At 39.8% G+C, this 26,903-nt stretch overlaps 2 protein-coding genes across 3 annotated transcripts in view; one reads left to right on the forward strand and one right to left on the reverse strand.

Moving 5' to 3' along the window:
* Nucleotides 1–56: 56 nt before the first annotated feature.
* On the forward strand, nucleotides 57–10,416 carry KIF20A (kinesin family member 20A). The gene is made up of 18 exons (XM_013191869.3): nucleotides 57–426; nucleotides 880–969; nucleotides 1,101–1,220; nucleotides 1,659–1,797; nucleotides 1,890–2,077; nucleotides 2,164–2,308; nucleotides 2,997–3,200; nucleotides 3,451–3,562; nucleotides 3,656–3,727; nucleotides 4,296–4,439; nucleotides 4,522–4,687; nucleotides 4,938–5,099; nucleotides 5,766–5,905; nucleotides 6,004–6,106; nucleotides 6,743–6,953; nucleotides 7,331–7,422; nucleotides 7,710–7,847; nucleotides 8,384–10,416. The coding sequence occupies exons 1-18, from the start codon at nucleotides 268–270 to the stop codon at nucleotides 8,654–8,656; spliced, it is 2,658 nt and encodes an 885-aa protein (XP_013047323.3). The 5' UTR covers nucleotides 57–267; the 3' UTR covers nucleotides 8,657–10,416.
* The window catches only part of SFXN1 (sideroflexin 1), a 25,249-nt gene continuing 7,317 nt past the window's right edge, over nucleotides 8,972–26,903 (reverse strand). Inside the window, exons 2-11 of one of the 2 annotated variants that reach the window (XM_048080380.2) lie at nucleotides 22,983–23,157; nucleotides 22,195–22,365; nucleotides 19,835–19,933; nucleotides 18,657–18,732; nucleotides 17,579–17,664; nucleotides 16,236–16,363; nucleotides 15,657–15,706; nucleotides 11,157–11,206; nucleotides 10,430–10,477; nucleotides 8,972–9,094 (exon numbers count right to left, since the gene is read on the reverse strand). In XM_048080380.2, coding sequence (XP_047936337.2) covers nucleotides 8,998–9,094; nucleotides 10,430–10,477; nucleotides 11,157–11,206; nucleotides 15,657–15,706; nucleotides 16,236–16,363; nucleotides 17,579–17,664; nucleotides 18,657–18,732; nucleotides 19,835–19,933; nucleotides 22,195–22,365; nucleotides 22,983–23,146 — 969 coding nt within the window. In that variant the 5' untranslated portion in view covers nucleotides 23,147–23,157 and the 3' untranslated portion in view covers nucleotides 8,972–8,997. Of the gene's footprint in view, nucleotides 9,095–10,429; nucleotides 10,478–11,156; nucleotides 11,207–12,398; nucleotides 14,708–15,656; nucleotides 15,707–16,235; nucleotides 16,364–17,578; nucleotides 17,665–18,656; nucleotides 18,733–19,834; nucleotides 19,934–22,194; nucleotides 22,366–22,982; nucleotides 23,158–26,903 lie in introns of those variants that run through there. The other variant, XM_067005396.1, reaches the window with a different exon arrangement.

Consider the following 26,903-nt stretch of genomic DNA (forward strand, 5'->3'; position numbering starts at 1 on the left):
GGCGCGGGCTCCCATTGGTGGAGCAGGCGGGCGGCGAGGTTTGAAACCGCAGCAGCGGACACCGCGCGGCTCAGAGGAGGGCGGTGGGGCTGAAGGGGTGGTGGTCAGTGCTGCGCCTGCGGGGCCGGGCACGAAGCTGGGCCCTCCCGCGGCGGGCACCGGCGGTAACGTGCGTGCGGAGAAGCCCCCTCGGTAGGGCCCGTGCGAGGGGAGCCGGCGGCGGTCCCATCGGCACACCCCCGCTCCGCAGCGGCCGCCCGAGCCGCCATGGCGCAAGCCCTCGCCTCCCCGGGGCTCTTCTCCGACGACGAGGCCGCGGCCTCGCCCGTTCTCGAGTCCACCGCAGCGGGGTTTGGGGCCGACGTGCGCAAGGCCCTGCTGTCGGAGTTCTCTGCCATCTCGCCCAACCTCGAGGGCTCGCAGCAGGTGAGGCTGGAGCTCCTCTGGTGTATGCAGGACTGTTTTAACGTCTGGGTGCAATATCTCACACGCAGCGCGCAGGGGCTGTGGTGCAGGGCCAACAGGGACGCTTCAGAAGAGCCTGGAATGAAGTGTTGGCCTGGGGGGGAACTGCTGCTGTTCTGAGCAGTGCGCTTGTGAAAGCTGTGGTTAGCGTGGTGCCTCCTAGTGAGGTGCTTATCTGTGGCGCTGGTCTTGGTGTCAGGTCTTTGGGTTCTTGGTCTGGTTCACTACATAAACAAAAAGAAGACGTTGCTGCATGTGGAAATGCACAAGAAGGCTTAATCTTCTGCTGTTGCTGATCTTGACACCAGTGAAGCACCCATTAGCTACTGAGCACTACGTCAGTGCAGCTGAGTGTTTTCCACACAGCTGTGCACTACCTCTGGCTAGTGTGCTTAATCTGTGCTGATTTTGCAGGCTGCTGTTGAAGATATTAATGGGAAGTTAAAGGTGTATCTGAGAGTTCGACCTCTGAAATCTACAGAGCTGGAGAAAGGGGAAGACCAGGTGAGATGCTGAATGAAGCAGTCTCTGAGCTAGGTGCCTGTGTACCTGCTGGGAGAAGCTGTCTTCCTTTGCTGTCTATGCCACGGCATCTTGTGAGCCATTGAAATGATGGATTTTATTTGTTCTTTCAGGGTTGTGTCTGCATTGAGAATTCAGAGACCCTTCTTCTAAGAGCCCCCAAGGACTCCTTCACCATGCGGAGCACAGAACGTGGAGTGGGACAAGCAGCACATAGGTTCTCTTTCACTCAGGTAGGTAACTGGGACAAACAATCTGGAAGATTTTTGAGCTTAAACCAGTATTGCAGGCTTACTAATACATAGCAATACCTTCGTGAACCATGTTCTCTTGTACGGTTTTATATACTTGTTTTTGTTGCTGTTTTCTTAATTTTCTTTTTTTAAATTTGATCCTGCCAACCTTTTCAGAAGCAAATGCCAAACTCTTTTTTTTCCTCATGAAGCTATAAACATGCTAGAGGCTGTGATATTGGATAATAATATTGGATATTACTAGATTAAGCAAGTGACAGCTTGTTTTTGTAGAGGGCTTGGACTGGAATTACTAGTGGGGTTGTTCATAATGTAGGGGACAAGGAAGGGGAACTAAGGAATGTTACTGAACAATCACCTGCATTCAAAATGTAGAAAATACTTACATGAGGCCATTTTTCATGTGTTTTGCTTCAGATTTTTGGACCAGATGTGGGGCAGAAACTGTTCTTTGATGAGACAATGAAACAGGTGGTAAAGGATGTACTGGATGGGCAGAACTGGCTGGTTTACACCTACGGGATCACCAATTCAGGGAAAACTCACACCATTCAAGGTAAGGAGAGTGTGAGGTTACTAGCCTATGGAGGTAGTTCTGTGCTTCTACATTCATGTTGAATCCTCAGCTTGCTGCTGCTGTTGCTTCAGGTAGCATCAAAGATGGTGGGATTCTGCCTCGCTCCTTAGCAGTCATCTTCAATAGTGTGGGGGACCGGCTGTACCAAGCCATGGACCTGAAGCCCTCGCTGTCCAATGAGGTGATCTGGCTGGACAGCAGGCAGGTTCGGCAGGAAGAGACCAAGAAACAAACCATACTGCGAGGGGGCCTGTGGGAGGTAAGCGTGTCGCTTCTAGGAGGCTTAATAATCATAAGGAAAGGATGTTGTTGTACTACATGGTCATGTTCTTTGGTTCCTTGCAGGAGGAGCTGTTAACGCCATTAAAAAGGAGTCATAGTGCTGAATCTCAGCTCCAGGCCACCACCAGTGGCAGCTTTGACAGTGGAGTTGCCGGCCTCTCTTCATCTAGCCACCTTACCAGCCATTCAGACATCAGCCAGACAGAAGGTATGTACTACCTGCTGCTTGTTGGAGGATGGGGAAGAAAGGGCAATAGCTATTTGGATGCTTTGTTGTGGGATGAGGGAGCAAAGGTGCTGTAAGTACCTGATTTTCCCTTTGAAAGATGAGGATCTCTGGGCTGAAGAACTTTGTCTTATCAATATATGAAGATTCACTGCTACTTAATAACTAAATCTTGTGAAATGAAAAGTTACTTGACACTCACTTGATTCATGAGATGTGGTTATGGGGCAGATGAATGCCATGCTGTGGAGGTTTCCGGAAAGCACAGTGCTGAAGTGGTATGTTGCACTGAGCACTTGTGCCAGATTATCAAATGCAGAAACAGGAACTACTAGCTGAGGTATCCAAAAGCAGGGCATGATTGAGATAACAAGGACTAAAACTTCATTTATGCTGGGAAGAGTCCTGTCTTGCAGTATCCTCTGCTTCTTGAGTACAGAAAAAGTACATAAATCCTTACATACACAGGAAAATACTGTTAAAGGGAACCTTAGGCTGTCTGGCTGGACATAGGCATTAATGTAGGTCCAAATGGGAGGATGTACATAGAATAGATGTCAGTCTGGGATTGTGTTCCTGATTAAGAAAGACACCTCAGCCTTGACCTGAACCATTCAGGTTGAACCAGTGAAAGGCTGCAATCATTTCTTTTTTCTTCCCTCCTGCCCAGAACTGGGCCCTCGCTGGGCTGACCTGGATCGTGTTTCACTCTCCACCACCACGGGAGATGTGCAGTTTTCCATCTGGGTCTCCTTCTTTGAGATTTACAATGAGTTTATCTACGACTTGTTAGAACCAACTCCACCTGGCCAGAACCGCAAGAGGCAGACACTGCGGCTCTGTGAAGACCAGACTGGCAACCCCTATGTGAAAGGTACATTTAACTGAAAGATATTTACAGGGGTCCACTAAATGGGCCCTGGTAGGTCACACGTGTGGGAGACTTAAGGACTGAGTGGGTGGCTTAGCAGTGACCTGTTGGGGAGCATGATGTCCTCTATAGCCCCTCAGAAGTCTTTGATGCCCAGGCATCATGTTCGCATAAGGGGAACATAAACTTTTATTAGTACCAGGAAAATGTTAGTCTCTTAACTGCCTTGCTCAATGCATGCCTGGTTTTCCAGATCTAAACTGGATCAATGTCCGTGATGCTGATGAGGCCTGGAAGCTCCTGAAACTGGGTCGGAAAAACCAGAGTTTTGCTAGCACCCACATGAACCAGAACTCCAGTCGCAGGTCTGGGATGGGATGTTTTTAACAGACATACAGTTCTGAGGAACTTCTAAATATTGCATTTCCTTTTTTAAATATCTGCATATTTCTTTACAGTCACAGTGTCTTCTCCATTCGGATTCTGCACTTGCAAGGAGGTGGCAGTGAAATTGTTCCCAAAATCAGCGAGTGAGTTTCATGCTTTCTAGGATTTTTTTTCCTGTCTTAACTGCTATGGATCTGGGATATCAGAAGTATTTTAAGGAAGGTCTTTTTGGAGGCACTTGGGAGGAGCGAATGTTTCTGCTCCTAAGGCCTGCAGCTGATAGTGTGGAGGAATTTGTGAGGAGTACTGCCAAGTGCAACTTGAGATTTCCCAGCCTCTTTGAAGGTAAACATGAGTAACCTTGCCCTTCTGGTGGGGCTGATCTGACTGCTGCTGCCTGTTCCTCAGATGTAGTTATATGGAAATGAATTGGATCAGTGGCTGGGAAGTGGCTGTCATGGGGACTGGCAGAGGATCTTTGAATGTGTCATTGCTAAGCCTGTATTAGTGTTATCTTGTTTAACCCTCATATTTGGGGTAGGTCCTTCTGTCCAGAAATAGCCCAAATTTTCCCTAAAGGAGCTTTCTCTGCCCTCCTGAGGGAGCTGGGAGGGTGAGCAGGGTAGGTGATTGCAAGGTGACTGAACTGTAAATCTGGTGAGAACAGGACAAACCTAGCAGCTCTGGTGATACCATCTGTGTTTTCTTCAGGCTCTCCCTGTGTGACCTTGCGGGGTCAGAGCGCTGCAAAAACCAGAAAAGCGGGGACCGAATGAAAGAAGCGAACAACATTAATACTTCCCTCCATACCCTGGGGCGCTGCATTGCTGCCCTCCGTCAGAACCAGCAGTCCAAGTGAGCATCTGGAATTTTGCAGGGAGGGTGTGAGGAGGCTTTTTCAGCTTTCCCATGGGCTCACTCTTGTCTCTCCCCATAGATTGAAGCAGATTGTGGTTCCCTTCCGGGACAGCAAGCTAACCCGTGTATTCCAGGGTTTTTTCACTGGACGTGGGCGCTCTTGCATGATTGTCAACATTAATCAGTGTGCATCTACATATGATGAAACTCTGTATGTAGCCAAGTTCTCAGCCATTGCCAGCCAGGTAAGTAAAACAAACGAGCTTTGTGACATGCTCAGGATACCTCCTGCTTCTGTGAGAACGAGTCCCTTCCCATCACAAGGCGGGGAAAACGCATTTCTTCCCTCTGCTTTTATAGTGGATTCTTACCTCCACAGTAACTACAGCTTCTACTATGTTGAAAAGTTTAACAAGTTGCAGAGAAGTACCATGTTTAAAGACTACATGCTTTCTAGGCTTTGTGTACTAGTAATAATATTCTTTTCCCTTTCAGCTTGTTCAGGCTCCTCCTACAAAGGTGGGACTGCCATCCATACAGTCAATCATCAAAGAGCACAGCAGGAGAACCAGCCAGGGTCCAGAGGCAGTGGCAAAGGAAGAAGTGGAATCAGAGGATAGTGAGGATGAAGCAGATGTCTCCATGTACGAGAAGGAGGTGGGTTGTGATTTATTCTGTAACTTATAGATGGAAGAGCAAGAGCATGACTTAGCTTTGGCCTGGGAGGTGGGTCTGGAACTCAGCACTATAAGAGATGACAGAACCTTAGAAGGATATGGGACCTTAAACCACTGTAAATTGGGAATCCGTGAGGAAGATGCTCTACATGTGAAGTACATGCTTAATTTTGAACGCTTGTCCACCTGTAGAATAAGGACAGTAAGAGCTCAGATGCAGACCCATAATCTCTTCTAAGGGAAATTTTGATCAGAGAATTAGCAAAACAGATGGCTAACTTGAGGAAAAACAATCAAACTTCCTGAACACTCAGAGGGCACCTAGAATAGCTGAAAGATCAAGGGGGGATGGAAGATGCATATCTACAGAGACTTAAGTTGTAATGTGTCAAGGCAGCAAAAGCAGGTGCAGCCTTGGGCAGTGCAGTAGAGGAAGCTGCTAAGGAGATAGCTCCATCTGGAGCACACTGTTGTTTAAACCATCCCATGGGAAATGAATTAAGAGCAAACCTGACAACTTTTTTCCAAGTGACTAAAAGCATTTGAAACCGAGATCACCCCAGCCTACAGATATGGGACCAGCTAGTTTCTTCTAGGTCTTAGTTCTGTTGTGCAGTATGAGCAAGAGTGTTTTTTCTTCTTACAGGACTTATTGCGTGTAGTAGAAGCTGCACGAGAACTGCTGGTGCAAGAGCGGCAGGAAAAGCTGCAACTAGAAATGCGTCTCCGTGAGGAGATCTGCAACGAGATGCTGGAGCACATACAACAGAAGGAGCAGTGGTGCAGGTACAGCTTATGTGGGTCACCCTCCCTTTGTTCAGGGTGTGCTGCAGCACCAAGGACTGCCAGATCGAGATGCATATAGTTGCCCGTTCTCTTTGTAGCCAACATGTTGATGCCCAGAAGGAGCTGTTGGAGGAACTGTATGAGGACAAGCTTAATAACCTGAAGGAGTCGCTGACTGACTACTACCAGGAGGAGATCCAGGTTTGTTCAGAGGAATGGAATGGCATCAGGAAACTGGCAGTGGCTTGAAAGAGGACTTGAGTACTTGAGTCCAAGAAGGTGACTGTTATGCAGGCTGAGAGGAAGGATTTTGCTTTCTGTTGTGCTATTACTCGATAACTTGATCCACAATTTTCATTTCTTGCCTATTATGTAGTTCATTGGGCTTTCAGATTTTTGGCCCTTAATCTGGAAGCTAATGTGTAAACATTTTTATTCCCTGATTTGTTCAACATTATACTTTCCCCCTTTACTCTTTTTGCTAGTTGCTTGCTTTGCAATTTTCAGATAAGAGAAGTTCACAGAACTTAAATTAATTGTAGTTGTGATGAGTATGAGCCTGTCCCTATTTTTCATAGTATGAATGGCCTCTGGGACTTGCTTCAGGCCTCTCTGAAGATGCCAACTCTCCAAAATGTGCTAACAGGCTGGAAAAAGTGGTTTAGGCTCTCAGGAAAAACGGATTCACTATCGTCACTTAAAGGACATTAATTGCTGGGTTCAATATGGGAAGTGAATTATTGAGAATGTCTCCTGGAAAAAAGACACTGGAAAGATCAGGGAGCAAAAGCTGTATTACGAAAATCTTTTTTAACCTTTGAATAAATTTGCTTTAAGGAGCGTGATGAGAAGATTGAGGAGCTCCAAGCTGCTCTGCAGGTGGCAAAACAAAAATTGGAGAACTTGGATGTTATGCAAAAGGACTCAGGGCAGCAAGGCTTGCGTCGATCAAAGCGAGTGGCTGCCTCGTGTGCTCTGCAACAGGAGCTGCTAGATACTAAAGCCAAACTGGAGCAATGTCAAATGGAGCTGAATACAACAACAGCAGGTAAGGCGGTGATGCTGCACTTGCTCTGAATTATGCACAAGCAATCCTTACAGAGGGTTAGAGATGCTTTTTCAGCAAGGTACATTGGATTCAGACATTCTGTAACCACTGTACTTGTAGAAGATAGGAATAACTTGATGGATGTACAGGAAGGACTTTTCATTTTTTTTAACATGATGCACTTCAGGGCAGGATCAAAATGTTGAGTCCCTTTGCTTAACTGAAAGGGAAAAGCCTGGAATGTTTGTGCATGTCTGCACAAACTGAAAGCTCTTCTCAGCTTGCCTGTGGTAGCTTGTCTGAAGGGGAGTCTAGACTTAAGAAAAACCTGAAGCTTATGGATGAACTGTTGCTCACTACATCTTCTATATTCCTAGAGCTGCGCAAGTACCAGAAATTACTGGAGCCACCTCCCTCTGCCAAACCCATTACTGCGGATGTAGACAGGAAGCTGGAGGATGGACAGAAGGTAACTCCATCTCTTTTACAGAAGGGAACTCTTGCAGGGCAAAGAGGTTGCCAATTTAAAACCATTTGGAGCTGCTGTCTCCAGGTTTTTAAATGAATGGTTGATAGCAAGGGGTCTGTGAAAACAAACCTTTACCATAGATATAGAAGGTGTTGGTGTTTGTGATCCCAGTGCACCTTACTCAGATGAATCTCCTTTGATATTGCATGTCTGGATTACCCCTCAGAGTGGCTCTGTTTCTAGAAGGATGTTAAAGCTAGCTGTTGTTAATTTTTTCCCTCCTGTAGAATGTGAGATTGCTGCGTTTGGAATTACAAAAACTTGGGGAGTCTCTTCAGTCTGCAGAGAGGGCATGCTGCCACAGCACAAGTGCTGGGAAACTTCGAGAAACCCTCTGTACATGTGATGACATTCTGGCTAGACAGGTAATGTTCTGTTTTGTTGCAGGTGCAAGGGGACTTAATTTATGCACTTTGACATAATCAGCAGATAAACCTAAGTTCTTGTAGCTAAAAATATAAATGACGTATCCTCTAGGCACATACTGTCTATTATATTAGGGGAGCTATACTGCTAACCTTCCAGTGGCTGAGTCAGGCAGCATATTTAACTCTCTAAAGGAGACCCTAACTGTTCCTGTTCAGTCACTTGTCAGTCTGCACCAGGTCTGCATCAGTAGGAGAATCCAGAGTTCTCATTCCTTTATCTACTGCACTCCATCATAGCTGCTATGGCAACATGTTTGCAGCAGGATGGATTTGGTTTTTTCTTAGCCTTACTGTTTCTATTTTGTTATTGTACTGCTATACCGGTGACAGGAAAAGCCTTTATGTATGGCCACGCTGGTTAGTGAACTTCAGCAAAGGCAGTTTATCCTCATAGTTCATAGTAACTAAGGAGTTAGGCTTGTCACACTTTAGAAATATATAATATATAAATATAAATATCTTTCCTTTTTCAGGACCAAACACTGGCAGAACTGCAGAACAACATGATGCTGGTAAAATTGGATCTGCGGAAGAAAGCAGCCTGTATTGCTGAGCAGTACCACACTGTGCAGAAGCTCCAGGCTCCTCCAATGTCTACCTTAAAGAAAAGGTTCTGTGCCAACAGGGAAAACCTACAACCTAACCAACCTCCTGGTAAAAAGCCCTTCCTGCACAACCTCCTGACACGTTCAGCTACCCGTCCTGTTGCTGGCAGAGGATGGCAACTTCGTTCAGTTGCTCTATGACTTCTCAGAAAAAGATCCCTGCCCCATTGTTACTGGAACAGGTGGCAAATCCAATGTAATAGTATTCTCCTTTATGTGCTTGTTTATTATTGTAGCTGCTTGAGAGCTTATGTAAACATTTTTTGGATATGTATGGTTAAACTTTTAATCAATACCAAAGTGGACAAAATGACCTTTTGTAATTTTAAACACTACACCAAGGAAAGTTTTAAAATGTAAAATAATGCAGATGATCAAAGTTGTTTAACAAAAGGATCAGTTAAAAGTGAATTCTCCTTTTCAACACAACTCAAAAATAAGTTCACAAGGTCCTCCTTGACAGATATTCTCCCCTCCTTGAATTATAGTCCTTTATTAAAGTATACGCGTTCTAGTTCAGGGCAATTCTCTTGGATCTTGGCTTGCAATTCTGGTTCCAAGCGTGTTACAGACATAGAACTGAGCAAAAGAAACAGTAAGATGGTTATATATAACAAGCACTTGAATCTCAAGTAAGATAGATGATGCATCTGTTTAAAATTCCTGGGATTGTGAAAAAAGTTCAGATTTTTTTGAACTTTTTATGAGAAACCACTCCACAGAACAGGGGCAAATGATCTCTAGTTAAAAGGCAATAGAGATATTCTGTCAAGAAACAGCTAATTTCCTACTCTCAGGAGGGTAGGAATCTACTTAGTTGCTTAAGGTTGTTGCTGGCACTAGAAACTTCCTTTCCTAAAGATGTTTAAGTATAATGTATTTACCTATTTAACTTACTGTCTGACTTTATTCAGTTCAATAAAATGTTTATTTTTATAAGAGCCATCTCACAGTCAAGTGAATTCAGCTGCCAGGTCATGTAAATAGCTGCAATTTCCAAAGCACAGTTTGAGATCTAATCTTCCTGTAAAACTGAGAGTCTTGGTTAGAATCAAGAACTGTACCACAGTACAGTGGTACTGTGACAGTTCTATGCTAGTTGACAAGCTAGTGAAACAAGTCATCTCCAAGTAGCCTTGTGATGCTTTTTTTTAACCACAGTTCTTTGCTATGCCAGGCAAGGAAACAGACAGTATTATGTGCTTTTTGATATTCAGTTAAATCAGATGAGAACTAAGTGGTTTTTTTTGGAAGTTAAGAACTACAAATGTTCACTATTTTAACCAACTTAGCTCCAGCTGGCATCTCTTAAACATTTAGCAGCTTGTCAACTTACTGTAGTAATTCTGACAACCACTAATAATGAGAGAGGGACAGGTTAGTTGAATTTAAGACCCTGTTTATAGTACATCCTGCAATTTGACTTAACTTCAGTTGAAGGTAACCCATCCATGTTTCATTCTGATCTCAACTATAACAAATATTTTCTCTAAGAGTTTTGAGTACTGAGCTCTTTTTGTATTGAAGAGAAATTCTTTCTGGAAAAACAATCAAATTGCAAGTAAGCACATACAGTCAAGTGCTGTTCTCTATAACCAGGGAAGTTTCCAGCTTGAAATGCCACGGTTAAACTACTCACCCAAACCTCTCTTCTTGCTCTGTATCCCTACTTCACTGCATCTCTGAAACTGCTAGCAGTTTGTAAATGAGTGAGCCCAATTCAACTATGTATTACTGATGAGTAACGTAACTATTACTTTTATGAATATTCTCATTTTTATCACATTTGTTATATGGGAATTGAGACTGTATGCTCTGGGAAGCAATGACAATTTGTTTGTGTCTCTTTGCAGTATCTTGCATGCATCTGGGAGTGTAACATTAAAGAAAAAATAACCTAAGAGGAATACGTACCTTTTTTGAGGAAACAGTGCACAACACAGGGGTGTTGCAAACACAAGACTAGAGAAAACAAAAATAGGTTTATAATAGTTAGGGTGCTAAAAGAAAATCTGAAACTCTCTAGGCAAAAAACGTGGACAGTGACATAAAGTTCCATTAAATGCTATGTACCCTATTTCTCACTGTATTACATCTTATGAAATCATTTAGCTACAGTCTAGTACTTAAAAGCATCAATACCAGCCTTAAAATGTGTATGAAACTCATTTGTCCTTTCAGTGCTTTGTATTGGTGTACATAGCAACATAAAATGCTAGACAACAAACCAAACCTTCCATTAACCAGACATTTTAAGAATTCAAATGACGGGATTAGATTCCAATTATTGTTTATGGAGATAGCAGGCAAAGCATCTTTTCTAATCAAGCTGCTACATGCCTTTTCTCGTCACTCCCTTTCTTCCCCCCTGCCCCTTCTTTTCTTGGCAGCTTCTTCATTACTAACTGCTTGCTTTTTTTAATGGTATTATCAGTTACAGATGTGGAAATGAAGCAACTGCTGTACTCTCATTCTCAGTTCACTGGAGGAATATATCATTTGTGCAGCTTCTTGTCCTTACTGCCTTATAATACATAGTTTTTTTTTTTTTTTTTACGCAAAGTGCAAATATTGCTACTTTTTCCAAAAAACCTGCAGTTACACCTTAAAATAGCAGAGACAACCCAAAGAAATCACTCACCAGAATCCAACTAATCCAACTTGAATGGGAGCGCTCATCCACGGAAATCTCTGTTAAAAATAAAAGGTACACAGTGACTATGAGCAACTTTTCTTCTTCCCATTTTCTTGGAAACCTCTTTCTTGAATTGTAGGGACAGGTTGCACTTGAAAGACTTTTACATGATGATGGTAACAATTACCAGCGTTCCTTAAGCCTGAGCTCTGGTGTGAGAGCCTGATCCCAGTCCTTTGTAAGCAATAAGAAAATTCCCAGTGATATATGTATACACTGTTATTCAGAGTGTCACTTAAACTTTAGTAGGTTGTTGGCTTTATTTATGAACTCGTCCTGACCTGAGTATGTGGGCAATTTCTTTCTGAGTTGTGAATCCTGCACAGCTAGCAGCACAGTCAAAGTCTGGAGTGGTGATACTGGTGCAATGTGCTTCCATGCCTCGAGGGCACAGTGAATTTGGGCTAGGTATTCCTTTGCAGATCCAGGTCTGGCTACAGCTCTCTTTGGTGACATCAGATGATTTTAATACAGGACAGGAGATTTGTTCTGTGCACCACAGCAACTGCCAAACAAAAATAAGGAAGGTGCCAAGGGAAAAAAAAGTCTATTCCTCTTAACCCTTCCTCCTGTCCTATGATTTGCTTTGATGTGTAGGAACTTGCCCCTTTACCGCACAGTCTAATACACTCCAGTTCTGCAAGAGAACACCTCAACACCTTTTATTAAAGGAAAAATGTGGAAGAAGGGGGCAGGCTAAGCAGAGAAAGCAACCCATAATGTAGATTTTTTTTTTTTTTTACTATATTCCTCAACATTGAACACATGCCAAGAAATACAGTTTTCCTGTAGGTCTCTAAATGATTGAGGAATCTCCTCCCCTAACCCGTGTTAGATTTCTAGTTGAAATTACTAATGAAATAAAACCAGACCTACTCAAATAACTCTGCTGTACTGGGCTTTTTTGTTATAATAAGAACAGTGCCTTCAGTAAGTAGGACATATAACTTCTACAAAATAACAGCAAATTGATTTTTAAACAAAATAGATAATGAGTAAAAACGTGTTATAGTGGATGATGTTCTCAACAAACGTGATGGTTTTTCTGCAAGAGGCATTAGTTTTCAAGATGTGGAAGTCAGAGGGAAAACTGGTGAACATGAACAAAAAGCCAGGCAGTACTTGAGATGTGAAATAGAAAAAGGAAATGTAGAAAGCACAGTAGGATAAAGATGGTGCTAAGTAAGTAAGGTCACAGCAGCATAAGAGAAATGGTAAACAATCCTGTGCATTAAACTTTCTCCAGAGCCTGAGAGAAGAAATGACGTAGGAGATTGTTCCTCTTTTTTTTTCTCCCTTGAGTCAATCTGTAATCCAGAAATGAGTGCAGGAAGAGCTGTGCAATTCAGCAGTAACCTGTAACAATAGATAATAAGTGGAAAGAGACAGCAAGCAAGAAGGATAAAGACTGAATTCAGCTGTGCTCCACTGTTCTGGCATTCCTCTAACCATACCTTCATTTGATTCTCATTTGGGATAAATTTACTCAAAAGGCTTTAAATTTTATATATTGGGGGAGTTCTAGTGGTAAGAAACTGACTGATGGGAAGTCAAACTCGGTACTCTGAATGGCTCCAGTCTATGAGGAGAATTAAGGGAGAGGGATGATAAATATTGCAGTATGAGATACATAACAGAAAAGCCCCAAACATCTTGTTATAGCTAAAAAGACTTGAAGAGTATCATGATAGTAATAGATGCTGATTTTCAGCTTTCAGCTGAGTTGGTCATTAATCTGATAGGTGTCTAGTGCAGACAATATAAATAAAATCTATTTCATTTGGTGGAACAATTTTGCCAAGGTGCCCGATCTGATTTGTAGCCTTTATTTTTCAAGAATTGTACCAGACTGCACTAATTAAGAGAGATGGTAAAGTAAAAACACTGACCCTAGAAGGTCAATAGATGCCCAGGGAACAATTTAAAAACAGTAAAGCAAGTCCCAAACAGAGGCTACACATCCTTCCAAAGAGATAAAATAGAGAAATACAAGAGGACAGAAGAATTTAGTCTGTTAAAAATCTATCATTTAACTACAGAAGAAGGCAGTTTCAAATTAGGATTTCACTTCCAGATGACTTTGTGGCATCTTTAGCAGTTAGCACAAACAGAAAATTGAGAAATGATAATTAAACCAACAAAACCCAAAAGGGGAATCAGTTTTTTTTTTTTTTCCTCTAACTGCTTCCTTTTACTGTTAGATCCCCAAACCTTTCAGTTTTCCCAGTCTAGCTATGCCCGTTTTCAAGGAAATAAATGAAAAGCTAAGTTAGGAATGCATGGATTAATTTAAGACATAATGCATTCAAGAGAGATTTTTTTTTTTAAAAAAAAGAAGCTCTGTTCTAGTTTTGTAGCAGCTCTGAATACATATTTTAGTTGCAGACTAAGAGATCCCAGATAGCTTGTTTTAAGGACATAAGAGGAAGTTTCTGGAATCAAGCTGAATGTTAACACAGTATGCAGAACAGAAGAGAAACAGTAGCTGAAGATGCAAGAGTGGTAATATAAATCAAATGCTTCAGTTTCAACTGAGATTTTCAGAAGTTTCTATGAAAGAAATGAAGTATTTCCTTAGGAGAAAGGTTATCTGCAACTAAAACCCTGTGCCTCAGGGCACAGTTGTTTATGGATCCTTCAGCTGCAGCAAATAAATTTGGTTCTGCACATAGCTAGTCAAGTGCATGTCAGTAGGGAAAAATAATATAGCCAGTATACATCATCAAGAATCACTATACTGCTTAACTGCATAAAAGGCAGCCAAAGCCAGTGCTGAAACCTAAGGCAAAAACACACACGTTATATATATATAAAATTTTCAGAGCTTTCTGATGAAGTAATAAGATTAGTTTTGAACCAGCAAGTATGTGCTTGTGTTCTAAAAACATTTTTGATTCATTTTCTAGTAATAACTTTTGGGAACAGTGTAATTTATACTAACGTTATAATCAAAATGTCCTCATGCAAAACACTATCAGAATATGGGATGAATAGAATTATATAATCTGTATCTTATTTTAAGTGTCAGAGGATGATAGCCTGCTATCACTGAGACCAGCATTCCAGAAGGATTTGTTTCTTTCTATCTTACTGCAGAACATCATTCTATTTTCTTCATTATTTAAAAACCATTTGACTATTTTCCGGCCTAGCGTATTGCTTCGTAGGCTTTTGCAAGCTTACCAGATTTTTTTTTTTTAAAGAGTGGTGATGACGTGCAAAGCAGACTAAGAGAAATGAGTTAGTAAAGCGTTCTCTGGATGGTGCGACTGAAACCTCAAGAGAACATGCAGAAGCTGCTTGTTAGAAATGCAGCTCATTCCTTAATGGTTTTAATACTAATCTCTACCAAGTGTTACAGCTGACTACCTGCAGAGCAGTGTTTCACCTCTGCTCAGTCTTTGAGGCTGAGGGGGAGGAACAGGTGAGCATAAACGGTCATGATGGTACCAAAGACCACCGAGTAGTCACTGAAGAAATCGCTCATTTTTGCTGATCTGAAAAATTCACAACACCTTTATATTGATTATACTGTACAAAAACAATAGATCTGTCTGCAAACCCTGAGAATTTTCACAATTTCTTCACAAATGCCATGTATTTGCCAGTTGAATTCACTGCATTTTTGACATTTCTCTCATGTTGAAAACATGTAAAATCATCTTTGTTCTCAATTAACAATTTTTTTTTTTTAAAAAACAAAGGCTAATGTTCTGAGTATTATGTTCTCAAGAACATAACAGCTGCTTAAAGTTATTCTTCAAACAGGGCATGGGTCAAAAGCCATCAGCAATTAAGTCAAATCAGCATAGGGCTCTTCACATTGCAAGCAAGTAGTATATTTGGATGCACTGCAGTTTCACTTCTTTTGGGAGATAAAAGCAGCAGGGACAGACTTTTACTCTAAAACTCATCCACCACATTTCCTGTTTTAAAATTCTGAGCAATAGTGTTTGCTGTTAACGGGGGACAAGGGTAATCAAGCTATGCACAAGAAGTGTGAAGAACAGAAAAAATAGGAAATAAAACTGAAATATTTTAGAAACTTATATCCTAGACAAAGAAATAGAAATAAGCAACTTCCCGTGCTTCTTCATCTTGGGTAGAAAAAAAAAAATTATACAAAGTTTCACTGTTTTTTGCATAAGCTACATGCCAAGTCTTGATAAAAGGAAGGTTTCTTTATTAGGAGAAACTCTGCATTTTAAGGATAATTACTAGAATAACAAAAAAGTTCACAATATCTTAATTTTACAGAATGATAAAAAGAACCAAGATATCCCTGTCTATGAAAGCCAAAAAGAAAGCAACAGCTGTAAAGCATGCTCTACAATGATGACTCCAGGAGTGCTTGGGAAGAAAATATCAAGACTCAAAGTATTTTAAATACATGAAAGTATTAACTTAGTATGCAAAATACATATACATAGATTATCTAAGACTAACCTTCAAAAATGCTCTCTTTTCCAATGTGTTCATTATAAAGGGAGGAATTGCTGCAAATGAAATAAAAAAAGAGTCAACTTCGGAGAAAAAGGCACTTTGGTTTAACTTTCTGTTTAGATGAACCGATACTGTAACTCAATTTTCACAACTGTTTGTTATTAACTGAGCTTTCATTTCACATATCCAGATACTGGATTGCTATTTAGAAAGGCAGACTCTCCCAATAAGTGGAACTTCTAATTTTACACATAATCAAACCTGCGTTCAGTAACTTGGCACAGGTCAAAACATCTACTTTTCAGTAAACCACTTCCAGTCAAGCAGAACTTGCTACCATTCCTTTGCTATCTGTATCATTTCTGCAAATGCATCCCAATAACCGATCTGCTGCACTTCAGTGTAACATACTGTGGATGTTTTTACAGTAAGAAATGTAGGTTTAAAATTTAACGAATATAAATACTGCATGCATAATTATAAGACAATTCTATATAAGTAATTTTCTCAAAATCAAATTTAAGGTCTCTCTCACATTAGGAAATCAAATCAAGAGCTGTATTTGACTGAAGTTACTCTTACCCATGCCAGGAGCAGCCATAAGAATCCTTGATATAACCACCTGAGTAATTGCCTGTTGAGCTGCTTTTGTTGATTCACCCAGTCTATTTCCGTTCTCATCTGTGATAGGAATTCCAAACTTTAGTTCCCTGTTGAATAAGAAGGAAAAATATAACGGAGACTGACAAACATGTATCCACTTTTTTGTCAACATATCTTTCATCTTTAAATTTGTCGAATATAACAATTATATTATTTATTTTCCATGTTTGGCATAAATATTTCAAAAGACAGAGAAAGGTCTGGGGGAAAATATGCTAAAAAGTGAACAATTGAGTATTTGTAACATCAATCTGACACCTGAACCTGGTCACATGTATTCCAAGATCAATTACTTCTGTAGTACACAGAAGGGAGAGGTTTCTTCAAAAAAAACTCAGAAGAGTAAAATTTTCTGGACTGCTCTCAGAGTAGTCTGTCCTCTTACACAGACAACACAGGGAATACAGAAAGATTAATTTAACTAAACTAAAACATTATGTCTTTGTGAAAATCCTTCTCTGGCATGCTAGTCTGGGTTTACATTTTAACTGCCAAGAGCATATTTGAAAGTATACAAGTATGCACAAAGCTAACTACATTTCTATAACTGTATTATTCTCTACCTTTTGCTTAAGCACAGGATTAGGTGTTAAACTTGCATTCTGGGGAGAACCTTTTGGAGAGTGAGCAGCAGACAGAAGGGCATATATACTGAGGACTGCCTTAATTCTTCTCCCCATCTTCTATAGGAAATAAAATACCATGGATTGAACTTTTTTGTGAATATAAACTTCAAAGATTCCCTTTTTTGATCATAACTTGTGTTTATAAGAGGATGCTTTTAATTTGTTTTTCCTTATTTCTACTCTTAGTCCTAGTCAAATTAGAATATATATATAAAGCTTTGCTGCTGAGAAAGTGCATATTTCTGTAATCTCAGATAATTAAATAGAACTCCAAAGCCTGACTTCTATGACTAACTTCTGTATGTGGGATTTGAAGCACCATTTTTGAGATGATTATATTTTTCCAAAGTGCAGTTTGTATCTAAAGGGCCCATGTGATCATGTCTTGAAGGACAGGTACTTGGTTTCTGAGATCTAAGACTGAAAAACTAAATGGATATTTATCTGAAGAGAATAAGGATGTTCTATTTTATACGTGTCACCATCAATCAATCAAAACAAGATCATGCATGAGGTCTTTGCAAGGTTCAGAAACAGGTTAAAGATACATAATGTTCTTTATTTGGTACCTTGCTGATCTAAAAACTCAATAACATCCTTTCTTCTAGCATGAGTGATCTTCATTCTTTTCCCTACCTTTGTCTCATTAGTGGAATATTAATGCAGTTAGCAGCAGCAACAGCAGCAAAAGGAACAAATCGTCCTATAAGAGGTGAGACATGCTATGAAAAGGACAGAAGGAAAAGAAAAAAATTATTACATAATCATTTTTTCAAAAGGTCATATTCAGATGCTTCATGTGTTCATTATAGACCAGATTAATTTCCTTTAAATTAAAATTCAGCAAAAAATCACTGGTGGGACAAAGGCAAAAAAAGAAACAAGACCTAAGTTATAAGTACTTCAGTCAGGTGAGTGCTCTCAGAAGACTGGCAAAAATGATCTTAATTTAATAGCATCACTGCAGACAAGTGTCAGCTTCTGAGCACGCCTGTCAGCCCAATGGTAACACTAAATAGACCTTAACTTCACTGCCTCCACTGGCAAGGTTACAGCCAGCAGCATTTGTAATAGCTTCTTCGCATCTACAGGCACTCACTGTGCAAAGCTATTCACCTAGTCTATGTCTTGTATAATTGGAATTGCATTGGTTGTCGATGCTGTACCACTCCTAGTATATTACAGCATAAACAGAGAGGTATAAAATAGATTTTTTTTTTGGTAAAAAAATCTTCCTTCTTGAACATGCTGTGCATTTCCTGAAAGAATTTGAGTTTTCTGCATTTAAGAGAAGCACCTCTTTACGTATTCTTCAGCCAGCCTAGAGTAGGCTTCCACGTTTGCAGAAGTGATACTGCACCTTAAAAACACACCTGTACAGTTCATGGTTTAACGGTCCCACATTATTGTAATTACACATCCACTCCAATTAACTTTCAAACACCACTGGATACTTTGACATGTTAAAAACAAACTGCAAAAAATGCACTTACGTTGGATACATTTTGTGTTATGAAAACAGCAAGTATAGGACATTTAAAAATATATATAAAAGTATCTATTTGGGGGAAAAATAAGATTGGGATCTAACGATGGCAATTATAACTCCATAATGGGAGCTGTGCACAACATGACATATGCACAGGAGGAGAAATGAGACATTTCATAGAACACCAAAAATCTCATTAAGAATGGAAAAAAGTATCGGCAATACCTTTGTTAGTGCGTTCAGTCCTAAAGCTGTTGCAACAGCACCTGTGGTAGCAGAAACATAGGCTGTTCCCAGCTGGCTAAAACAAAAATAAAAATGTTTGCACATGCACAACAATTACATTTATTGCATTTTCAAAAATAACAGCCTTTTACACATGCAGTTAGCCCCCTCCACCTATGAAATTTAAGAAGTAGACCTTTCTGTGACACTGCAGTAAGAAAAGGATGGAACAGTCAAATGGAACAATAAATTAAATACTTTTCTTTCACCATCGGTAGAAACAACATGCAGACAACATTTTAACTTTGAACCAGGTTCTACTGATTCTGCACTGCTATCTGTTCAGCATTTCTCTTGCATCTGAATGCGCACTTTCAAGAATTTAGTTCTGTGTTTAATTTTCTTAACTGCTTAAACTAATAAAGTCAGTTTAGATTTCTAAGGCCATGTCTGCAAGAACAACTGAAATCAACTGTACAAAAAAAACCATAAACGTAGCTATGCTGTAAACACCCAAATCCTACTCAATATGCCCTAAACCACACTTTATATAATTACTAGCTCAGAGGTGTCTGTACATCCTCTAATCCACTGCTTCCTACCAGACATCTACAAGAAAGCCAGTCTCAAAACCAGGAAGCTAAGCGCTGCAATTCCACAGCCTCCTACTCATGATTTCTAGCTCTCTGCACCTATTTAATCTCTCTCTTTGCCTTCAATTAAAGTACTGTACAGACCAATTCCTTGAAAGGTCCTCTTTGCAAGTAAGCACAGAGTATTGTGTGCACTACACTGCAGGACACAGAGAGGAAGGTGGCACTGAAAGACACCTGGAGATCCACACAACACATCAACTTAGAAATACCTTAGTATAACACCAAAGTGAGAGCATTTTCAAGTGGGTGACTGATCAGTGCAACACAGATTGCTCTTAAATCCTGTGCTGTTGATAAAGTTGATAAAGTGCTTATGACTGAGGTGCTTAGGCTTATCTTTAAGGGCAGAAACAGAGGTCTCACCTCCATCATTCTCAGGCTTCTTGTCTATGAGTATCAGAATGATAATAAACACAGATAAACAAACTTATCTATCATCTCAAACTGTAATGACCAACCTTGTTCCAGTACATCAGAGAGCAACTTATAAACATATCGGAAGTATCCGGTTCAGTGTCTGACCTGACAGTAATTGGGGCATCACCACTCCTGTTCGTGTAATTTACTATAGCATTGAAGGACTGGTTAATCCACTGCCAGAAAACCACCGCTGGTGTCGTTCTTGAAAAGAGAAACAATTATTAGCATTTTTGAAAACACTGTCAAATCAAAAGCACAGAAAAATGATGGCAAATCAAGAAAAGCCTATGCAAGCAGCAATCATGCAGTTTCTTGTTCATCTGAATAAAACAATTCAGTCAATAAGATACTGTCTTAATAATGAAACTACAAGCTACTCCTAAGAATAGATTTTAAAAGCACTGAAAATAAATAGAAAGGTTCACTTGGGACAACGGTTTGTAGTAATAACAAAACCATTACAGCAAACCTCCCTAAAAAAAAAACAGAAAAAAAATGTCTGTTAAGAATTAGAATACTTTCCCATTGTTATTATTCCTTTACAGTTGACTTGTTCTCATCAGAAGCTCCATAAGTGACTGAGAATTGGGTTCTAAGAGATACGGTTTATCTTCTCAGTCTTCAAAAAGCTAATATGACTTCAGCGTTTAATATATCTCCAAGACACTAAAACATTCAGATACATGGAGAACCAAAGACGACATTCCAAAATGACAAATAATTTTCATGCAAATATCTGGACGTTTAAGGAGTACAGGTGCAGCACAGAAATTAATCTGGTTCAGTACAGCATTAATGATGGGTCAAAATGACCAAGCACAAAATCTCCAAGGAGTTCTCATAACTGGTGCCACTGCCAGTATGAAGATGCCTTAGGGCTCAAAGGTGCTGGCTTGTGAATGTGCGTGAGGGGGCAGCAAAACAAACAAACAAACATATTCTGCACAAGTCTCAGAGTCCCCATTTGCCAAGCTAATGTGGCAGTGACAATAAAGAAATGTGGTTCTCACTGAAGGGCTAAAATGGACATTAAGAGCACAAAAAAAAAAGCAGTAGTTGTACGGATTATTCTGCAACAAGCAGGAAAGTAAGGAGGAGATGCTAGAATAAGAAGGTGTGTGTCTGTCATGAGGCTTTGATTCTGAAATAGGAAGATAAGCTATTTCATAAGACTGCAAAAAATGAAAGATAAAGGGAATTTGAAATTGTATTCTTACTCCCGCTAGTTTCTGGTATCTGAACGAGAAATCAAAGTAACAGTGATAAACTAGCCGGATTTTCTCCATCAGTACTGCTGTTCTTCCTCCTTTCTTCTTACGCATGAGCAACTCTCTCTCCTGACTAATCTGTTCCTGTTTCCTTGCTACTGTGGTGGTAGAGGATGTTAGGCCCACTGCAAAGGTCAGGCATGACTCACATTGCTTTACTGCGTGCCTAAAAGCCCTCATAGGTATATGAGGAATTTGCTTCTCCCAGTGACCAGCAGTAACCAGAACACAGCGGCACGCAGTAAGACAGAGCCTAAACTGCATCATCTAAACACTTCTACAAAATCTTCTGCTAAGGGTTTGGTCCTAATAAACCAACATCTTCCAGGCTAAAACAACCCAGTTTTGAATCTGAGTGACTATGTGAATAATGTTAAAAAAAAAAAAAAGTATAGAGCTGCTGTATTATTATATTATGTATAAGTATTGTAGACAATAACAGAACATGCATAAAAGAATAACCACTTAACAGAGAGCAGTACTCGTGAATGGGCAATTAGACTGATTGTTTTATTCGTTATCTTGGCTGTTTTTTAAAAACACAGCAGAGTGCTTTCCAAAATGACTGTGCCTTTCTGGAATGGGTGAGTCAAGAGTTTGTAAAATCTCGCTTCAAGCATACAATTATTATTTCCTCTGAAATTTCCATTAATTCTTGCTAACAAAGCATAGTTTCACAAAAATATTTCTAACACAAAGACTACTAACAGAAGTCCACTGACTTCTGGGGACTTCACTGTATCAGTGATTCAAGAACTATAAGGAAATAGAAGGATCAACAGGAGCTGGAGAACTTGATTAATGATGGACAGAAGCATAGTTAGTACTTACTTGGCAGAAAGTATGTCCTACATGCCAAATCTCTAAGCTTAGAGATTCCCACGTATCTCCTCCTCTTTGTCCTTCACACAACTCTCCTACAAGGATGGGGTTTTGGAACATTCAACTTTCCCAGTTTGGAGAGGAAAAGAGGGATATTTGGTGAAGGAGTAGAAGGGGCCAAGGGCTTATCTCACAGCTACTTCTAGAGGAAACCACTAATCAGTGTGGGTATGAGGGAAAGCAGAGAGAGAAGACAAAAAGAAGCAGAATTTTACATTTTCAAATATTTATTATACATCTTCTAAAATAACACTGATTTTCACTTATCTAATTTGTAGGCAAATGGTTATGTGTAACACCACCATTACTTACCTATAAAAGGTCATCATACAACCTGTGATAGTCATGTTCATGGGTACCTGAGCTGACATTCGGCCAATCAAGACCATCTTTTCACCAGTGTCTGGATGAAAGGCTGAATCATAGATATATTTTGCTCTCCACAATTCATTTTCAGTCAACCCAGGTGCCACGATACCTTGTCTGGGGACAAATTAAAAAAAACAAAGCAACAGCAAAAAGCACGACTGTTACAAAATGCTGCAACTTCCAGAGACAAATGTAACATCAGAGGGTTTGGGGATGTTCATACTAAGTTAATCTACCCTCATAGCTAGCTTGTAGGTCTTCAGCTTTTAAATGAACTGGCAAAATAAAAAGAATCAAAACTCCTAGCAGTTTTTATGTTGGCTGAGTCAATATATCCAACATCAAACTTCTATTTACTCAAACCATATTAGGATATTAGTGCTAAAATGTAGAGCTAAAATCTCTGGAGTCATTAGTTTGAAACTTTGAAAATTTACCTGGATTTAATAAACTACATGCCCCAACAATATAACACGTAAGAGGCAGTTTTAAACACTGTTGTCGTATTAACTGTTTTCAGATTTAGACACTTCTGTATTTTCAAATACTTAATAGAGTTTCTCAGATGACATAATTTCCCCATTCATTAGCAAATTTGCTAGTGTTTCAAGCCTGAAATAAGAAGACAGGGCGATACAGTGTCTTAAGTATTTCCTTTAAAATATGCAACTGTATGCTTAGCACTGTCATGGTTTCTATGGGCCAGCATTAAAAACGACTAGCTGCCATACCTGTAATCATGCACAATTTGTCTTGCATTTTCCAGCTGGGCATCAGATAACAAAATGTTCCGGGGGTCTGTTACAGTAAAGAAGTGACTGGCTCGTCCAACGAAAGTGCTTTGATCCCATCGTGGCTCCTTGATATTAATATTTAATGGTATATCTGCAGACATCTTCGAAAACTCTGGGATGAAAACAGGAAAATTTGCAATTCAGAATTACCCTTACTTCATAACGTGTCTATAACCTGTGAGACTCTAGAATGAGAAATGGTTATGCTTACAGCAAATGAAGAGATGCACATCTTGCAGGACTGAGTTTAAAAGAGTATGTATATACAGAAAGCAGATGATGTTAGACATCATAATAATTTTAATGAGGTCGGTATTCATGTAAGTAAAAAACTTTAAGGAAAACTTAAAGAACTTAAACATGTACAAAAACATTTCTGTGCCTGTTTCCTCAAGACATTTATATGTTGCATGTTTTACTGTAAAAGTATGATTATCTGAGGGTGAGGATGCAAAGTATTGTACTAAGAAGAAGCTGTACTAAATGAAAAGATACTAAACAGAAATTTGGGTTATTTGAATGATGAATTAGTGTTAGATGAAAATGTTGACTTAAAGGAAAAGAGAAATTAAATGCTTCAAGAGATCCCTGAAGAACTGTTACAAAGTGCAGGAGCAGAAGAAATATTTTACAAAATCAAGCTAACATCTCTGGCATTGCAAAAACAAAATAAAGTTAAGATCACAAACCCCAAAGATTTTTTTTAGTAAATGTTGTTTCTCTAAATCCACATTCTAACAAAACAAAGATTACATAATGCAACAATTTAGCACAATACGAATGCATGACTGATTCTCCTAATGATATGTCAAAGATGGCAAAAGATCTACCATAAAGGGCACTGCTAACATACTCGTGCATTTATTGGGTTTAGATGCCAGAAAATTAAAAATTTAGTTTAGTATGACTAAAATTACTTTATGGAAGTAGTGGAAGAAGGGCGGTCTCTGCAAAATACAAGTGATATAAGCTTTAACTTTCTTCAAAGAAATTTCTGTAACATATTAGATGGCCAAAAAATCCTCCAAATAGTGCTTGTTATGGCTGAATTAAATTGGATCTATAACAGTACAGATGTTGTCGTCACATAGCATTTTATCTGTTTCAGTAGGAAAAAGATCATCATATCGAGGACAATTGACATACGTAAGCTGCCACTGCAGTGTTTTCATCTTAACTCAGATTTTTGATGGGATGTTCTTTACCTCCTGCTAACAAACGTTAGGAATGCCGTGAAACTGTCTGAGCCGTTTTTGTCAATTTAATGAAACTTGTATGATGGAGAAGTGAAAAAAGAAATCACCAACAGAAAGTAACTATGGATACAGACTGTCTTCATCACAAAAAAATGGGAAAAAGGAGTGACAGTTATGAAATCTGAAGAAGCAAATGTCCATCCCTCAAATGTAATTATGATCCCTCTCTTCTACCGCAAGTGGAAAAACCTGGAAGTCATTGGAGAAGTAAATTCAACAGAAATAAAGGCCTACAGCCCTTTGTCTATAAAAACCAGGCCTAAATTATCAGTGTTAAGGGACAGGGAGAAAAAGGAGACTAATGCATATTAAGATGACACTATACAGCAATATTTCTAGCAAAGAAAAGAAGAAAAAAATAACAGTCTGTTCTTGAAAGGGAGCAAAAACAGATCACAAGACCATAGCCATAGAAAAAGGACAATATTCAGCTTTGTAACATCCTCATAGGAACCAGGAAATCCACTTTGTAAGCAGACAAGGACCAAGTAAAAGTCATTCTGCCTTGAACCCCGTACCAGTCAGAAGGGCTTTTACGAGTGTGAAGCATCCAGGGAGAAGTATCCGATCTTCCCTCCTTTTACCCACGTTTTTATGCTTATGTAACAGCACAAGCACGAGCCTCATTTAGGACTTTGGTGGTTATTATCATTGAGATTTAATTACAATGAAAACCTAGTTAGTGGTCGCCTACTGTTTTATGGTACACCATAGGTATATTACAGGGAGAAGTTGGTTTCCCAACACATCAGCTGCCAGAAGGAACTGCCAATGACATTCAGATTGCTCAAACCCTTCCCAACATTACATGTGCTCATGAAATCAATAAAAACCCGTGTATGCATAAGCACGATTTCACCGAACACCAGACACCATTGTAAAGCTGTAAAGATAAGGCAGCAAGAATGCAGAATAATTGCATTATAAATGAAGATAAGCAATGTTCAAAGCGGAATTGGCCAGTATGTTCTACTCAGCATCGCCAAATATTCAAGGCAATGTCCCACACGCACGGTTAATTAAGAAAGCAAAGTAACCTATTGCTCATATACCAAAATTTTAGAACCTGGGATAGATTAAATAAACAATAATGAAGGGTTGTCCTTCAGCACAGTCACAATCACAGCATGGCTAATACCTGAATGATGAAGTGTTATAACTTAGCCAGTATTACTGAATAAGCTTCTTAAAAAAATAATAGAAAATCCTGATGTGATACCACTAAATAAAAATGTCCTTCCTTTCCTACATTTACTGCTAATTATGCAACATTTCCTTGTCTAATTCATCAAATTAAAAAACAAGCCAAAACATTTAGGGTATTGATGTATTATTTTTATGTTTAGCTTGTATTGTCTACGATAGAATAGCAAAAAATTATTTACTATTAAAATTATTTTCCCTGTTAAACTCATTATTGGCTGGCAGCTTGTATTAGCACCTTTACTACGCACTGAGACAAGACTTCCCTACAGCAATGGCATGGATCATGGAAATGAGGATTCAGGCTGAGTTTGGAGATCAGAGTTCTCGTGCAGAACATCTGAATGGGAGATGCTCCTCAGGTTTCTTCTCCCTCTCTTATTACTGTACCATCACAGATGCCTTCCCACAAAGAGTGATGTGTGAAAGAATAGACCGTCTTCTGGTCTAAAATGGTGATACCTGGTTTTGCAAAGCAGTACCCTATGAAAGCAGGGTGAACTCATTTACTCAAAACTCTTTCCCACTAAAGAAATAATAATCTGCACATTGGGGCTGGGAAGTCATTCTATGAATACTTCCTGATTGGTTTAGTAATTGTGGGAAAGTCTAAGTTTCAATATTTTTGTAATTTAATTATTGGTTTCATTAGGAAAGATTAAAAACTACTTAGGATACCTTATGTTAATCTGTTTAAAGCTGTCTAATGAACACTTAAGAAAGCAGTCCATAAATAGAAGCTCTTTGCTTTCTTTTCACTCTGAGCAGCCAGTGCTGAAAAATTGCTTTATATATTCTACTGGGTTGTCTGTGAATTGCTTTTATTGCATAGGACACCTCTGTCCACAAAAACAAGCCCTTGAATAATAAGAAAACTAAACAATACGGATCATCTTAGTATCATTTCACTCCATTTCATTTAGCCTACCCTGGTGGAGGTGGATCTTTAGAAAACAGAAGAGGGACCACTGCCACGTGCTATCTTTATCCCCTCCTCACTTGCAGGCTCACTTTGTGCTGGTTCTGATGTTCCTTGAGCCACGTTGCGTGTGCTGATTTAGCTTCACGCAACTCACATCACAACAATTTAGTGATGACCATCAGTGGCCCCAGATAAACTGACACGAGTGTGTCTATCCTTCCTAAAACATGCCTTCATCTTCCTCTACGGACATACCCTAAGGAAAAGGCTGGGATTTCACGTAGCTGCACGGGAAGCCTGCACTGGCCAAGTGAATGGTTGGCAGCTGATGACTTGTAATCAGAGCTGCTGGCCCCATGTCACCAGTGGGAATCGAGGTCTGTACTCTGATGCTCCAGCACCTGTATCAGCTTACTGCTTTGCTCAAGTTGGAGATCTGCAGCTCCTGGAGGAGCCAGGCACAGCGCCTAACCCTAA

The sequence above is a fragment of the Anser cygnoides genome, chromosome 14, assembly GCF_040182565.1.
Source record: "Anser cygnoides isolate HZ-2024a breed goose chromosome 14, Taihu_goose_T2T_genome, whole genome shotgun sequence".
In the NCBI taxonomy this organism is placed as follows: domain Eukaryota; kingdom Metazoa; phylum Chordata; class Aves; order Anseriformes; family Anatidae; genus Anser; species Anser cygnoides.